This window comes from Dipodomys ordii, unplaced genomic scaffold, assembly GCF_000151885.1.
Source record: "Dipodomys ordii isolate 6190 unplaced genomic scaffold, Dord_2.0 Scaffold63, whole genome shotgun sequence".
NCBI classification, from domain to species: domain Eukaryota; kingdom Metazoa; phylum Chordata; class Mammalia; order Rodentia; family Heteromyidae; genus Dipodomys; species Dipodomys ordii.
This window is the reverse complement of record NW_012267279.1, coordinates 2,664,382-2,681,741: the sequence shown is the minus strand read 5'-3', so window position 1 is coordinate 2,681,741 and position 17,360 is coordinate 2,664,382. Positions and strand designations below refer to the sequence as shown.

At 40.0% G+C, this 17,360-nt stretch overlaps 1 protein-coding gene across 1 annotated transcript; it reads left to right on the top strand.

The window, feature by feature from the left end:
- Positions 1 to 2,898: 2,898 nt before the first annotated feature.
- On the top strand, positions 2,899 to 9,755 carry Tmem17 (transmembrane protein 17). Its single transcript, XM_013022480.1, has 4 exons — positions 2,899 to 3,092; positions 7,352 to 7,455; positions 7,598 to 7,711; positions 9,047 to 9,755. Exons 1-4 carry the CDS (start codon positions 2,993 to 2,995, stop codon positions 9,323 to 9,325), a joined length of 597 nt encoding a protein of 198 aa, XP_012877934.1. The 5' UTR covers positions 2,899 to 2,992; the 3' UTR covers positions 9,326 to 9,755.
- Positions 9,756 to 17,360: the final 7,605 nt, after the last annotated feature.

The following is a 17,360-nucleotide window of genomic DNA, read 5'->3' as shown; positions in this document are numbered from 1 at the left end:
AATGAACTACTCAGAAAAGGCCAGACATGACACTGTGGCTGAAGTGGTAGTATACTAGACTTGAGCATAAAGACGTTCAGGGGACGTGCCCAAGCCCTGAGTTCAAGCCCTGGCACTGGTAAAAATAATAATAATACCAAACAACTCTGCCTCTTGTTAAAGCAAAATGAGTCATCATATGAGCCTCAATTTTTTTTGAAGATAAATAAGCGAACCATAAATGTAACTAAACCCCAATGAAACACATAAAGCAATTAGTTGAAGGAATAGCAATTATCCTTAACATTAACATTGGTATAAAAACTAAACAGGTTAACTTTGTAGAACTAGGTACGAATCTTGCATGGAATGCTCTGCATGACTTTAAATACTTTAAGAACAGAAGCCCTTTCTATCATTTATGAATCCATAAGACACAACTATTTCCCAAGCACATTGCCTTCCTCTTAAATTCTGTCCTTTAACTTATTGTTACATCACCATTGCCTCTTCTTTTCATTAATTTACTTATGTATTTTTTGTGGTACATAGGTTTGAACTGGGATGAGGTGGGTGTCTCATGCTTGCTTGGCTTACTCCTTTGGCTTGTGTTCTAATATGTAAGCCACATCTCCTGCCTGCTTTTTGCTGGTGATTATGGAGTCTTTGCCTTCTGCCTGGGCTAGCTTTGAACCTCCATCCTCAGATCTCAGCCTCCTGAGTAGACTAGGTGTGAGCCACCAGTGTCCAGCTCTTCGTTCACTGATAGCTAAAAGATGACTCTTAGTTGCTCTAAACTGCATATTATTTAATTTTAATTTTTTTTACTAGTAATGGGGCTTTTATTTTTTTTAGCGGCTCAAGGTCTTATGCTTGCTAAACAGCCACTCTACCATTTGAGTGATGCCCCAGCCCTATTTACCTTTGGCTGCTATAATTCAGTGCTGTACAGAGTATACCTTACACAAAGGCTGGGTAAATCCTTGCACTATCCAATAAGCTGTGGGAGTGGTCATTAGGCCTTTTCTTCCCATTGTCCATTCAGTAATCACCTAGCTCTAAGTCTAGGCTAGGTATCAAAAGATGAAGTCTTGGGGCTGAGAAGGTGGCTCAGTGGTAGAGCGCTTGCCTTGCATGCTCAAGGCCCTGGGTTCAATTCCTCAGCACCACATAAGAAAAAAGCTGGAAGTGGCACTGTGGCTCAAGTGGTAGAGTGCTAGCCTTAAGCTGAAGAGCTGAGGGACAGCGCCCAGGCTCAGAATTCAGGCCCCATGACCGGACCCAAAAAAAAAAAAAAAAGATGAAGTCTACCTCTGACCTCAAAGAGCTTGTATAGTAGTAATAGAGACAGACATGTAATTAGACAGTCATGCAACAGAGAGACTAATTGTGTGCCCAAAGCAACAAGATGTTTGTTCATTACAGAGGAGGATACCTAAGTCAGCTTCAGAAGTGTGCTGAGAACCTTTTTGCAGATGCAGGCCTGAGACCCATCTTGAAATGAGAGAGTAAAAAGCCAGCTTTTCCCTAATGTCCCCAACTAGAATTAATTGCTTCCTCATCCATGTTCTTCTATTAGAGCTCCATGCAGGGTACCATACTTACCGTCTCTGTGTCAGTCACTCTCTCACTGGGCTGAGCTTGGTGAAGAGGAACCACATCCCTAATTAGCCCAGTATAGCACCTGAAAAGTAAGTAGAAGTGTATCCAACGTTTGCTGAATTACTTTTAAATTCCAGCCATATATCTATTTCTTCCCATACCTTCCTGATGATATTTATTTAATCCTGTGTGGTTTTCCTTTTGACTGTAAAAAGATGATGCCATTTGCTACACAACCATAGAAAGGCTAAAAGGAAAAGGGAAATCACGAGTGTTGGCGGAGCACAAGTAACAGGAATGCTCATGTATGGCTGGAGTTGGTACCTTCACTTTGAAAACCTCTTAGCAGCATCTATTAAAGCTGGCTGTTACAGTAATGGACCCAGTAATTCTACTCCTAAGTATACACTCATACACTCAACATGAATGCATGCATGCTTCACTAAAATATCACCACTTATGGCTACTCCAACCTAGAAAATCCTTATCAACTATAGATGAGGTTAGTGTGTGTGTGTGTGTGTGTGTGTGCACGCGCACGCGGGCGCGCGCGCGCACGTGCACGCACTAGGGCTTGAACTAAAAGCCTCACATTCATGATTAGTTTTTATGCTCAAGATTGGCATTCTATCACTTGTGCTACTCCTCACTTGCAGCTTTTCACTGCTGACCTGGAGATGAGAGTCTCACAGCTTTGTCTCCCCAACCATAGTCCTCAGATCCGAATGCCTCGAGGAGCAAGGATTAAAGGTGTGAGCCACGGGGCACCTGACATTATTTTAATTTTTGCAAGGTGTTGCAATGTAATCCAAGCTGGTTTGGAGTTCACTATGCAACACAAGCTGGCCTTGAATTTAGGATCCTCCTGCCCCTGCCTTCCAAGTGATAAATATTTAATACATTTTCCTTGAAAGATGGAAAATATTGATACAAAGTATTTTAGATCATTCACAATCCTTCCACCTAGAAGTAACTGCCATTGCTATTTTAAATCATCTCCTTCCTTTATTTATCCTCCGCCTCCATAGAAGAGGAGCCGGGGAGTGGGGTCGCCAACAGTCTTTAAGCTGTGCTTTTGGTCTACATTTCCCTCTTTTAAACATGTTGCATCAACGTGCATTCTCACTAATAGTAAACCCCACGCAGTTTATTATTTTATTTTTAAGACGGTGGGGCCTAACACAGGACAGGGGATCTGCCCTTCTGCAGGCTCCAGGCATCGGAGCACCGCTCTGCCGCTCCCGACGCCCCCCGCCCCTCCCCTGCCGGCGCGTGCACGCGAACTCGGGGCAGACGCGCGCCCGCGGCGTTGCCGTGGTTGCCGTGGAAACCAGCCGAGCGGGCGTCTGTGTGGAATCCGCGGAACCGCCAGCGTCTCTGCCGGGGGTCGAGGGGGACTGGGGGCTCAGGCATGGAGCTGCCAGACCCTGTGCGCCAGCGCCTGGGAAACTTCAGCCGGACGGTGTTCAGCGACTCCAGCCGGACGGAGCCGGAGCACCATGAGGGTCCCGGTGAGTGGCCCAGGCCCACGCACGGGTTTTGGAACGTTCATGTCTTGCCCGAACCTAAAATGGCGGTTTCGGCCTCAGCCCCGTCTCCGCAGTGCGGAGAACTCGGCCCAAGGAGGGATCTGGAGCCCGGCCTGGGCTGGTCGGGTGCACTGGGCCGGCTCCCTGCCAGCGCAGTGCCGGAGGACGTGCCAGCATTTCCGCCCCGTGAGGCCCTGCGCTGCCTGCGAGGAGACGCAAGTAACCAACATAAAGAGCGTCCTCTGCAGCGCAGCCATCCGCCAAGGCCTGCCCTGGCTTTGCCGTCCGGGGTGGGAGGCCGCAGGAAGAGGCTCCCGTTCCTGACCTCCCGTCCCCTCCCCAGTGAAACGGCGTCACCCGTTCTGTTCTCCCAGCCGGAACCACGTTTCCCCTGGAGCTGTTTTCCAGCAGAGAAGACCATTTCCCGAGTCACTTTCAACCTCGGTCCATATCCAGGGACAGCTGCCATGTATGAGAACCTGCATCCACACTTCCCCCGCCTGCCTTCTTCTCCCAGGTCTAGATACAATTCTTCTCCTAAATCTAGTAACAAAAAAACCCAGGATTCTACCTTCAGCATGATGACAAGTGATAATACAGTTTGCTCCAAAACGCCTTTGCCTCCTAAGTCGTCATGATAGCACACTGTCAGCCAAACACATATGGTTTTCAGTCATTGAATTGTTTTCCTTTCGGAAAAGGTTGGCTGTGAGGAGCTTTTGTTTTTTTTTTTTAAGTGGTCAGAGGAAAAAGTCCCCATTTTTGCTCCTTGATCATTTGCGTATCCTCAGATGTAGGCTTTTTTTCATTATGGATTTAGGATGACACACCGAGAAAAATGTCAACAATTAGGTTTCTATATTTCTGACTCTTAAGTTGAGGCTTTATAGGCACTAAACTCTGATGACGCATGTTGTGCAGGGTCAGTACATGTTTACTGAAAAAGCCAGGTAATATTTTACATTTCATAGGTTGTACGTGGCTACTACCATAGACAGTAGTTGTAGTGCTTGCATGGACATGGCCCTGTACCAGTAAAGCTGTAGCTACAGACACCAAAATATGAATTTCGTAGGGTTCGGATATGTCACAAAACATTACTCAATCATCTAACCATGAGAAAACCATGTTTTTAGCTATCAATTCAAGAACATTGTTGGCCAGTAGTTTGCCCAACTACATTGATGTTTTAATTTAAATTATGTACATAGAACTCAACTTGAATTTTTGTGTAATTTGAACTCTCATGCCAGGTAAGTGCTCTATCACTGAACTTCATCCCTAACAGTTTTGGTTGTTGGGGTTTCTTTTTGTGCCAGTCTTGGGACCTGAATTCAAGGACTGGGCACTGTCCCTGAACCTTTTAGCAGAAGACTAATGCTCTACCATTTGAGTCACAGCTCCACTTCTAGCTTTTTAGTGGTTAACTGGAGATAAGAGTCCCATGGACTTTTCCTGCCCGGGCTGGCTTGGAACCTTGATCCTCAGATCTCAGCCTCCAATATAACTAGGATTATAGGCATGAGCCACCCTCACTCAGTTGGGTTTTTAACTGTGTTTTGAAAACATGGTCTCACTAAGTTGCCTTAACCTCCTGGGCAAATTTTTGAGTATAATTTCTGCCCCTAAAGTACTACAATGTTTAGTTTAACCAATTTATCATTATTTCCCCACATTTTTAAAAGTAGATTTATTTATACTGCAGTGACAAGTTTATATTATTCTCATATCTACAGCTGACCACAAATTATACCATTATGGATTTAAAAAAGTTCTAGGATGGGGGTGGGGGGAGAGGCTGGGAAGGGATGTGAAGGGTAAACAAAGGAAGAGACTGCAATGCTTGATAAGAAATGTACGCATTAACCTGCCCATGTAATTGTAACCCCTCTGTACATGTGTTCACAAAAAAATTAAAATTAAAAAAAAATAAATTTAGGGCTGGGAAGGTAGCTCAGCAGTAGAGCGCTTGCTTTGCAATGAATGAGGCCCTGGGTTCGATTCCTCAGCACCACATAAGCAAAAAGAAAAAAAAAGCCGGAAGTGGCGCTGTGGCTCAAGTGGTAGAGTGCTAGCCTTGAGCTGAAGAGCTGAGGGACAGCGCCCAGGCCCAGAGTTCAGGCCCCACAACTGGACCAAAAAAAATAAATAAATAAATTTACCCAAGCACCAAAAAAAAAAAAATTCTAGGATGGTAAGTTGTCTCCAGGTTAAACATTTTAAGAATTCATTGCTTTATCATTGGCAATTTAATAACTTAGTTCAGGAAAAATAGATGATAATAATCATGAAAGACCACGATTATTTCTTACATTTTAAAATTATTGTGATAGCTAAAAAGACTTAGCTGTAGAAAAAAATTTAAAAATTATCTTCAAGATATATTGTACTCAAATGGGTATATTGAATTGAAACCCCTATGTACAGCTTCTTAAAGATAATTTTAAAATTATTTTTTAAATGTTAAAGTCTTGCTGAGTGCTGGTAGCTCACACCTATAATCCTCGCTACTTAGGTGGCTGAGATTTGAGGAATGTAGTTGAAAGCCAGCCAGGGCAGGAAGACTCTTATCTCTAATAAACCACCAGTAAACCACCAGAAAACTGGAAGTGGTCCTGTGGTTCAAAGTGATAGAGTTCATTGAGCAAAAGAGCTCAGGGACAAGCGCCCAGGCCCCAAGACCAACCAAAATAACAACAACAATAATGCTATCAACAACAATGTTAAAGTCTTTGTAAAATCTTACATTTAGAGAATGTTAAAATGTATATCTACTCTTCAGAATTTAGTTGCATTTAGGATGTGTTTTATAGTACTATACCTTTAAAATCTGGTTCTTAATTGAGGGCCCTTAAGTAAAAGCAAAAGGTATTATGTAGTCGGTGTTCAATAATTGGAACTCATCACAATGGCAAAGGTCATGTCCTATGACAGTGTGCTTTCACAAGTTCTGTTTATGTGTATTTAGTATTCACAATGTATAAATCAAGTTATTAGTGATAGGAGGGTCTTAAATCTGATTGGAAATGGTCTGTGCTTACATAAGAGTATAAGTGTACACAGATGAGAAGGAAAGTGGACTAATACTATTTAGTGTCAACTCTGGATGCCACAGTACTATGGGAGAAAAAATTTATAATATCCCTAACCTTTATAAGCAGCCTGTGAGGTAGTCTTAGTGTTCCCATTTCACATATGATGAAGTTAAGGCTCAAAAAGATTAAATAATTTATCGTGGCCAAGTACCATTGGCTCTTTCATGTGACTGTATATCCTTGGTACTGATACCTAAAATCCTTAGTATTAATCCTTGAGAATGAAATGTTAGAGCAAGCCTAGACATACAAACTCACCAAACTCTTATTTCCAATTGACTGGCAAAAAAACTAGAAGTAGAGACATGGTTCAAGTGGTAGAGCCAGCTGTCAGAGCAAGAGGTCCTCAGTTCAACCCCCAGTACTGGTACACACACACACACACACACACACACACACGTGCGCGCGTACAGTGTAATTTATCACAAATCTGGCTTCCAGGTTTATTTAGACTCCAAAGCCTACAGTCTTCTCAATGTACCAGCTTGTGTCTTGGTGAGGGAAATATGGGCTTTTTTGTTCTTTTGGCTTTTTTGTCAGCACTTAAATAGTTGAAAGTGGTAAGTACCTGGAGGGAAAAGAAAATTTTTTCTGGGGTTAGAGGATATGATCAAGAAAAAATTATGGAAAGGTATCATTGGATTGGGTACTAAGTAGGACAGGATTTTCTGAAAAGAGGCTGTGTTTATAATTTTATACAAGGTTTATAGGAGATTTTTATAAAACTTTATAAATTTTAAATTTTTTATGAACGATTACTAACCTTTAAAAGATTTGGTTTTATATATTTTTATACATTGATTTTATAGGCTGTTTTAAGAAGTCTATGAAGGAGGCAGTTGTTCAACAGGATTCATATTGACATTCCACATTCAGTCTATACCAGTAGTTTGCAAAAAAAAAGTCAGCATACTGAAATGGACTGAAATGGTAAAATAAGTAATTGAAAAATATGAAGCATAGTTCCAGATAACCAATATTTAAACAAAAAGATATTAGGATTAATATTCTTTTCACTGTTGTTTTTATAAGTGGGCCTGAAATTTTGAGTTTTATCACACCAATATTAGTTATTAATTCTCTGGGAATGAAATATTTATAGGATATCAACCAGAATTAAGAATTTGTTCTCTGGTTCTTCTGTAGATAATGAAATGGTCTCCAGTTTGGCACTGCAGATGTCACTTTACTTTAACACTTACTTCTTCCCACTTTGGTGGGTGAGCTGCCTTATGATGCTTCACATGAAGGTGAGTCTGTCCTTCTTAACTTCTGCCCTTCCACAATATTGTTACATTGTCAGCAGCAGTTCTTTTTTTTTTTTGTCTGTGCTAGAGTATTACTAGATGTAAAAGTTTACAATCATGGTTTGCTTTTTTTTGTTTGTTTTAGTATTCAGTCTTGCCTGATTACTACAAATTCATTGTGATCACTGTTATCATCCTAATCACCTTAATTGAAGCCATCCGGTTGTACCTGGGCTACATGGGCAACCTACAGGAGAAGGTAGGCTCTTCTTCCCTTCCTTTCAATCCAATGCATTAACGCAGTAAGGTTTTTGCTTTTTTGTTTGTTTTTAATTTTGGTTTATTGTAAGGGTGATGTCAGAGGGGTTACAGCTACATAAGTAAGGTAATGAGTATATTTCTTGTCAGACATTGTTATCCCCTCCCTTGTTTTCTCCCTCTCCCTCCCTGCACAACTTTCCTTTCCCCTGCAGTAAGGTCTTTGTTCAGGTATAAGGCGTGAGTGTGGTAGAAAGACACAGGCCTGAGTTTAAGGTCTAGCTCCAACTTGACCATTTCTCCCACTGCAGTCTATTTGTTTAATCTCTTGAACTCAGGTTTCCTCATGTATAAGGAAAATAATTTTTATTTCCCAAGTTTGTAGAGATGAAGTAAGATCATTATATAAAGAACCAAAACAGAGTCAGTATACAATAACTGATAGTTTTCCCTCTTATCAGTCTTGAAAATATTTGACTAATTCATCATGTCTCTTTGGATCCTTAATGAGAAGTAGAGGGGAAATTGTTACACTTTTTTTTTTAATGCTAGGCCCATGTTTTCTGAATCATCATGCTGCCTAACCATCTATAATTTCTAGAATATTAGAATGTTTCTGTGGCTTTCTAGAGTTTAAATTGGCTCCTCTACCATATCTTACAGCATTTGAAAAACGTCTTGCCATGTCTTACCCAGCTCTCCAGGCCAGGCTGTGCTGGTTCCCAATCATACTCGCGTCACATTTGGTCACTTAGCCCTCTTCCATCTTCTTCTGCACCACTTTTAAGAGCCTGTATATATCCTTGAAGTCCTTCACCTGCCCTAATACTGTTAGTTCCTGTAGCATTTGGTCTGTACCTCTAAATGGTGCATTTAATTATTTACTAAAGTATGCTATTCTACAACTGTTTTCCCATTTACTTTTTTTTGTTGTTGTCAGTTGTGGGGCTTGAACTCTGGGCCTGGGCACTGTCCCTCAGCTCTTCAGCTCAAGGCGAGCGCTCTACCACTTGAGCCACAGGCACTGCTTCTGGTTTTCTGGTGATTAATTGGAAATAAGTCTTATGGACTTTCCTGCCCGGGCTGGCTTTGAACCACCATCCTCAGATCTCTCCTGAGTAGCTAGGATCAGGCATGAGCCACCAGCACCCAGCTTCCCATATACTTTTCTTGTCTAGACTAAGGCCTTTAAGGGGAATGATTGTGTCATATTCCTTTTGGCTTACTCCTAAAACCTATAATATAGATCCATAGTAGTACTAGGTACTTGTTTGTGTATATAAACAAAAAAACTACATTTTACTGATCTTACTATCCTTATGTGTTATCACTGCAGGTTCCAGAGTTGGCTGGCTTTTGGCTTTTGAGCCTTCTACTACAGCTGCCTTTAATTCTGTTCTTGCTCTTAAATGAAGGCCTAACAAATCTGCCCTTGGAAAAAGCAATACATATCATCTTCACTATTTTCCTCACTTTCCAAGTTATTTCTGCATTTCTTACCTTGAGGAAAATGGTCAATCAGTTGGCAGTTCGTTTCCATCTCCAGGACTTTGACCAGCTCTCTGCAAACAGGGGAGACATGAGAAGGATAAGGTCATGTGTAGAAGAGATATGATTCAATGCCCTTGGGTGAAAATCTGAAAGATGATTGTAGAAGACTGCAAGAGCTAGGAAAACATCAGGGATCCAGTGTAAGAAAAGAGACAAAGCAATTATTTTGAGATTATGCTTTCTAGCTCTGAAATTCCCAGGTTGCACAATGGTAAGGCTTCATATGGCTTGTGAAAGGTGTGAAGTATTCCTAAAACCTAGATGTTGTCTGCCTGATCTTGAATCTTCTTTTTGATATTGTCAACTTTTTCAGGTGTGTAAAAGTCGCAGCTTACTTGTTTTACTGTACTGTACTGAGTTAGAATCTGTAACTAGACATGTATGTATTTCTTTTAAACTTGTCAGTTATCCATATCTTGGCTGTACACCTGACCAAGTTTCTTGAAGCACACAGAAATGCTTCCTAGTCCATATGCATGTGTATTAGACTGTTTGAAAACTAAAAGACCAAATTTTCATGTCTGCTTGGGTTAGGTTCTGACCCAAGTCTTGGCTGTTATACTGCAGAAAAGAAGACCAGGTGGATGTTCATAGTATTATCTTGCCTTAGAATTGTAACTTTCATAAAATCAAGTTCAGTATTTGTGATGGTGGTGATGTGCAAAATTTTTTGACAATAAAGTATAAGCTATTTATGTTTAAAAAAATCAGCCACAAGCCATTTTTGTCTTGTGTAATCCTTTTGGCTATGGATTTCTATTAAAGCAATTCAAGAGAAGAGAAAAAAAATATATTAGAGATGCTTCTCTAGTATTTGTAGTAGGCAATTAGTCGGCACATTAAATAGACCCTTGTGATCTCATCTACTAGGTCACTGTTCTCTGAAGAAGTGCAACATACCTACTAAATTCACATGAGGCAGATTTGAAAACCCAGGTACCTATTAAGACACACAGCTAACATGGCCAAAGGGACTCTATCCCTCCTCCAAAATGAGATGTTCCCTTGTAAATAAAGGAACATATTTAAGGAAATGTGGTTGAGAACAAAGTTGCTTGGGTATATCTGAACATTATTTTGAAACAATTATTGGATTATCTTTAGGGACATATTTTTCTCTAGGATATTCTTTCCTATAGGTACATAGATATTTTTTAAGTAATGTATTTTACTGAGGGAATAGTTGCAGCAACATTACAAATCTTTCCCTCCAATTTTCTCTTTCTGAAATTCATGCTCACCTTAAGATCTCTATGCTTCACCTTACTTGGATGGGGGTAAAGTTTATGTGCGTGTGCACACGTGTGTGTGTGTGTGTGTGTGTATGCAGAGAAGTAGAGCTAGAACTCAAGGTGTTCTACCACTTGAACCATGTATCCAGACCTAGTCATTATCTAAAACTCTCACTTTCCAGTCACACCTGTCCTAACTGTTGTGTTCACTTAATTATTTCTGTTATTATTTTTTTATGTAATTTATTTTTTTGCCAGTCCTGGGGCTTGCACTCTGGGCCTGGTCAATGTCCCTAAGCTTCTTTTTTTGCTCAAGGCTACCGCTCTACCACTTGAGCTGCAGCTCCACTTCTGGCTTTTTCTATATGTGTGGTGCTAGGGAATCAAAGCCAGGGCTCATGCGTGCTAGGCAAGCACTCTACCACTGAGCCACCTTCCCAGCCCAGCCCTGTTCTTATGGTTATATATAAAGTTCAATTAAAAATGTTCTCCCACCTTGCTGGGCACCGGTGGCTCATGCCTGTAATCCTAGCTACTCAGGAAGCTAAGATCTGAAGATAATGGCTCAGAAAAGTCTGTGAAACTCTTATCTCCTGTAAACCACCAGAAAACTGGAAATGGCGCTGTGGCTCAAGTGGTAGAGTGCTAGCCTTGAGCTAAAGAGCTGAGGGACAACACTCAGACCCAGAGTTCAAGTCCCATGACTGACCAAAAAAAAAAAAAATTCCCACCTCACCTATGCAGTGGATAATTAATCTTTCCCTAAATCAAAGCAATCACTTGGTATACTATAATAATTTGAAATTCAAAACAGACCTCTCTTTAAATATTTTCCTGAAACTTATTGTTTTCTCTTATTTTTCAGATAGAAATAGGTAGGTGGCCCTATAAGAAAATATAAAGGAAAATTAAATCTACAAGGCAGATAAAGGGATGAAGAAAGATGAATTGTACTTCAATGTTTTTCCCAGAATTTTGTTTCAAACCTGAGGCTTTTCTAGCCTCAAGTTTAAAATATAGAATTAAGAAGATAATAACTAAAATTAATAATATATTAGTCATAATCATAAATTTTTTAAGATGATAAATTTTTTGAGGAAATTTATTTCCTTTATAATAAAAAAGTTCAGGTAATTTTGCCATAATAAACACATGACTTAAAATGCATGTAAAGTAGAAAAGGAAGAAACTAAGAATATAAATTAGTATCATGACAAAGTCATTTTTCTCTAAACAATAACCATGAATTTTTTGTTGTACCCAGACCCTGAATTTAAAGCCCCAGAACTGGCACACGCACACGTGCGCGCGCATGCGCGCGTGCACACACACACAAAATAGATATAAAAATAGAGTTGAAATTATAAGCAAAATTCTATGCCCTACTTTTTGGAAAATATATTTTCCTATGTTTTACATAGTCATATAACCATTATCTTAAATGTTTGCATAGCAAGAAAATGTACCATAAGTTATGTAACTCCTTTTGTTATGTAACTCTTGGATATCTCTGTTGCTTTTTCATGTACACATATATCCCTGCAATGAACATCTTGTGCACATTGTTTTTACATCTCTTAAATATATAAGCCAGATTTGCAGAAATGAAGTTTCTAAGCCATAAGATAGGAACATATTTAAGGACTCTTGATGGATATTATCAAATTTTAATGCCTTCTTTTTGCCATTCACTGTCCACAACTCTAAAAATAGTACAAGGAAAAATTTTGACAAGGACAGTCTTAGGAACTTGAGTTTCATGTTTCTCTTTGTATTGCTGAGTGCCACCACACGAATACTGAGTGTCCTGGGAGAAAAAAAAATTAAAGCTATGAAAAGAGAAGTGCAAACAAGGAAAAAATAGATTTTTGAATTAAGGAGAAACTGATAAGGGACAGGAAAGGGATTAGGCAAGCTGGTCACAGTCAGCGACAGTGAGATGTGACAATAAAAACTGGGTCATTGAGTTGGGACAGCCCTAGGACATAAAAAGACTGAAATGAAGTAAAGCTCTGGATTACTTTGTTCTTGAATATTGAATTTTTTCAGAAGCATAGAGCATGAAATATTATTGTGATAAGCCTAGATTGGAAACACAGCCAAGAAAAAAAGAGCTCTTTAAGGGATGGTTTCAATCGTGCTGAAGGAATAATTTGGTTTGGTTTTAAAACGGCTCAAAAAGTAAATTGACATAAAGCTTTTGCATAGCAAAATAGGTGTAGAGACAGGAAACAATGAGGAAGTAGAATAGTTTACCTGTACATTTATTAACATGCAAAGTATTAGATTTTGGTCAAAGAAAATGTTTGTCAGACGTAACTGCTGTATTTTGTATGTTCAACTAATATCAGTTTATTATAAGTATATATATTTTAGTTTTAAGACTTCAATTTTCAGGATTGTAAGCCAATAAGCATTATTTAGATATTGTAAGCATTATTTAAAATACACACTCATATTTTTAAACACTCAGGCCTTAGAAATATATGTTGAAATATAACTTAAGCCACTAAGTTTTCTTCTGGGCCGGTACTAAGGACTTGAACTCAGGGTCTTGTTTTCTCATTTGGCTTTTTCCCCTTAAGACTAGGACTCTACCACTTGAACTACAGCTCCAATTCCACTTTTTTGGTAATTAATTGGAGATAAGAGTTTCGTGGACTTTCCTGCCCCAGCTGGCTTCTGACTACAATCTTCAGATTTCAACCTTCTGAATAACTAAGATTACAGGCATGCGTCACCAGTGCGTGGCCTGCCACAAGGCTTAATATTTGGTGCATAGATTTGTATCTTCTTGAAAATGAGCACAAGTATTGGTGTGTAATGTTGAACCAAAATCACAAAATGACAGGATACACATCGCAGAAGATAGCATGGATCATATATTATGTGAAAGCCCAAAGACATTTGGAAATGTATCTTGGCAACATGATCAAGCTACACAACCCACAACTGAACACCTTTGTCTGGAGGGTCTTTTCTCTGAATGATGTATGCAGTCACATGGTTCGTGTCTCAGCTGAGCATCCTGCATTGTGGTATAGACTAGGTGTTTTCCCTTCAGCAACATTAAAAATGAAGGCCTTTAAAAACAACAATCAACCAAGAATGGCCTTGTCTTTAATTTTTCAAAACCTTAATAGCACCATATTTGCCAAATAGGAAAGTGGTATTATCAATTCATCACTAATGGTTTTTAGTTCCTGAGTTTGAGTTATTTATAGTTTAATTGAAAACACATCAGAGACACTGCTTGATAGTCAAGCCACAAAGAGAATAATACTTAATATTCAAGTTATATACACATTTAATAATGCTTTTATAAATGCTTGATTTATTATTGTCTAGAAATACTAAAATGACCACTAGAGAGACATAGAAGTTTAGGAATAGAAAGGCAACAAAAGTAGTAAAAGAAAAAAAAGGGGAGTGTCCCATGAGCTATTGTCATTATTTATTTTAATCCAATATCATGTTTATGTATGTAAAGACAGAGCCAGCATACTACAAAGACTGGGTAAAACTTTGGGGTGCAATTCCACTGCCCCTCAGCATTGAGCAGTATTTTCAGTCATTTCATGTTGATCCAAGCAGACTGGCAGTTACAGAAATGTGGGTTGCTTCACTTTTTAATGGAATTACCCTTTGTAGACTAATTAAAAGGATGTGCTTTACTATAGTAGGTCCTTGTGAAATGTTGTTTTCATTGCAATCCTATTTACCCCCTTGAAGTTACTAGAAGAAGAAGAAACTTCTGAGAAATGCAGCTCTATCATTATGCAAACATCATACAAACTAAGACAGTAACAGTATATAATCTTGGGTAATATAATCTTAGAGAACCATATTCTTATAGACAATTTGTCATTGACTGAAATGTCATTATTCAGCGCATGACTGTAATTGTGTCATTAATGTTATAATGATAATGCCATTTTCCATTTTGAAAATGAGGAAAACTGAGTCTCAGAGAGGTTGAATAAGTTAACCAAGATCACACAACTAATGACCGGCAGAATTCAGATTCAAATAGACACTCCAAGGCTTTCCCATGTAGTTCTGTTCTACAAGTTAATTGAGGTCCCATGGCTTGCAGGCACAGGAGATTCTAGGATGAGAAAGATGCTGTTCATATGTAGTCCAAGACTTGGAGTGCAGGAGGGAAATAAGGGCCTTGGTGTGGGGCTGAGCCGCCCTGAACCACACTCTGTCCCATTTCAAATGCCAAGAGGTACAGAGCAGAAGGCCAGTGCTGGAGCCAGGAAGCAACCCGGCTTCTAACCCTCTCCTTCCCTTTGGAATAAAACTGAAAGCAGCCGGGCGCTGGTGGCTCACGCCTGTAATCCTAGCTACTCAGGAGGCTGAGATCTGAGGATCGCGGTTCAAAGCCAGCCCGGGCAGGAGAGACCGTGAGACTCCTATCTCCAATAAACCACCAGAAAACCGGAAGTGGCGCTGTAGCTCAAGTGGTAGAGCGCTTGCCTTGAGCTGAAGAGCTGAGGGACAGCGCCCAGGACCAGAGTTCAAGCCCCACGACCGACGAAAAAAAAAAAAACTGAAAGCTCATTTTCATAAAGCAAAATTCCTGGCATTGCAAATTGATCAAGTACAAGCTGAGACAGAGACAAAGAAAACAAGGGACCCTCATGAGGACATCAGAAAAGGGTTCTTGAGGGAGACTATTTGGCTCTTTGTGACACTTAGAGTGTTCCCATATACTTCTGTTTCTCTGGTAAAGGACCTAGTTGTTAACAGAGAGAGAGAGAGAGAGAGAGAGAAACACCATTTCCCCAAACACGTAGCTTCTTGAATTCTTTAGAGCAACTCATGAATCTATGACTCAATGTTTCTACATTGTAACCTTAAGAATATGAGAAGTTTTCAGACCTTCCTCAGCATTTAAAATAAGGCTTTTTAAAACATCACACAAATATTTTCTGAAATCAATCTTATCTTTAGACTTAATAATAAGGGACTTGTTATTTTTCGATTTGATAGACGTGGATCTCAAATGGACAGAAGTATCTAACAGAATCTTGATGCAGGGATTTTGGTTTTGTTGTTTTTGTTGTTGGTGGTGATGGTGGTAATAGTGGTAATGGTGATGATGTTGATGGTGATGATGGTGGTGGTGGTGTGTGTGTGTGGTGGTACTGGAGCTTGAATTTAGGATCTTGGCACTGCCCTGGGCTTTTTTCCTCAAAGTTAGCTTTTACCATTTAAGCCACAGCTCTACTTGCAGCTCTTTGGGGTTTGGGTTTGGTTTTGCGTGTTGTATATTCCCTGTGCCTGTATATGTGTGTGTGCAAGTGTGTGCACACACTCGTATGTGTATGTGCCAGTCCTGGGGCTTGAACTCAGGGCATGGGTGCTGTCCATAAGCTTTTGTGCTCAAGGCTAGCACTCTACCACTTCAGGTATAGCTCCAATCTGGCTTGTTGGTGACTAATTGGAGATGAGTCAGACTTTCCTGCCTGAACTTTGAACCTTGCCCTCTGAGTAGCTAGGATTATAAGTATGAGCTAGTGACATATGACTTACTTTCAATTTTTGATTTTTGTTTTCTCCATAAAGAGGCACTGTGGCTCAAGTGGTAGAGTGATAGCCTTGAGCAAAAGAAGCTCAGGGATATGGCCCACGTCCTGAGGTCAAGCCCCAGGACTGGCAAAAAAAAAAAAGAGAGAGAGAGAGAGAGAGAGGCATAAGTGCACTTCAGGTATTACATGATTCCTTATCACACAAAATTTTGGTTATGTATTTTGAAAACTTCTGCCTGCTGTTATTAAAACAGTTCCTAAGACCCCTGTAAGCTCCTGCCTTTCTTGCAGGAGCCAAGTATTTCTTCCTTTTGCAAACAAGCCCAAATCAGCATCTGAAAACAATCAGCATATGAAAAATGAAAAAGACAACAAAGATACGTGAGTGACTAACAAGCCTCTCATGAAATAACCCTCTCTTTGCTGCAGCCAGGCCATCGCGGGTCCACATCGATCTTCACCGAAGCAAACCTAAACGTGGCTAATAACACAGCAATATCAAGAGCAGATCTGACTGCACACATGCCAGTAAGAGATTTTCCTGATTTCGGTAGTGAAAACTCCACCTTTTACTCCATTCATAGCCAAAAGCAAAGACAGGCAAGCGGAAAATATGCTGGAAACACTGTTGGGACTCTCCAACAAAAACATTCCTTCCCTTGTCATTTTAACTTTTTGAGGCATGCATGCTTTGGAGCTGAACACCTTTGCCATTTCATATGGGGAGGTGGGACAGGGTCTGTGGGATTTGTGCTGCCGACCTTGAGTCCTCTAGTAAAAGTGTCTATGAAAGTCACCATCATTTTTAATTCCTAGTTTGAGTATACTCTCTGGACAAATAGCCCATGTTTCTCCCATATGTTGAAGCTAGATCTAAAACACAACTGGACATGATAATTTATAGAGCTTTATGCATTTACACACACACTGGCTAAAGGAGCACACACTGGGGGGGAACTCAAAGGAGTAACTCTTCTGAACATCTACAGTACTATTTCTCAAAATAAATTCCAGGAAGTGGAAACATGAGGAGGGGAGAATGAGTTGTTGGAATGGGGAGGGGGGAGAGGGCAGGAGGGAGGAAATAGGGAAAGCAAAAGAAGGGGTGATATTGTTCAAGAAGCATTATACTTATTACCTGACTTGCAGAATTGTAACCCATGTACAACTCCTTAATAATAACAATTTAAAAAGAAAAGAGTACATTGTATTACTGACAAAGAGAAATCCAAGTGCCCCAATAGGGTATTCCAGTGTGCGTGTGTATGTGTTCTGTTTTACTGTTTAAGAATCTGGCCTCTGAGAAGAAAAGTTATGCTAAGACTGAAGT

Excerpts from the sequence above, each read along its gene's own strand:
- Tmem17 (XM_013022480.1), top strand. The coding sequence starts at position 2,993 with ATGGAGCTGCCAGACCCTGTGCGCCAGCGCCTGGGAAACTTCAGCCGG. Across the intron at positions 3,093-7,351 it reads GGAGCACCATGAGGGTCCCG|ATAATGAAATGGTCTCCAGT; the intron begins GTGAGTGGCCCA and ends GTTCTTCTGTAG. Across the intron at positions 7,712-9,046 it reads TGGGCAACCTACAGGAGAAG|GTTCCAGAGTTGGCTGGCTT; the intron begins GTAGGCTCTTCT and ends TTATCACTGCAG.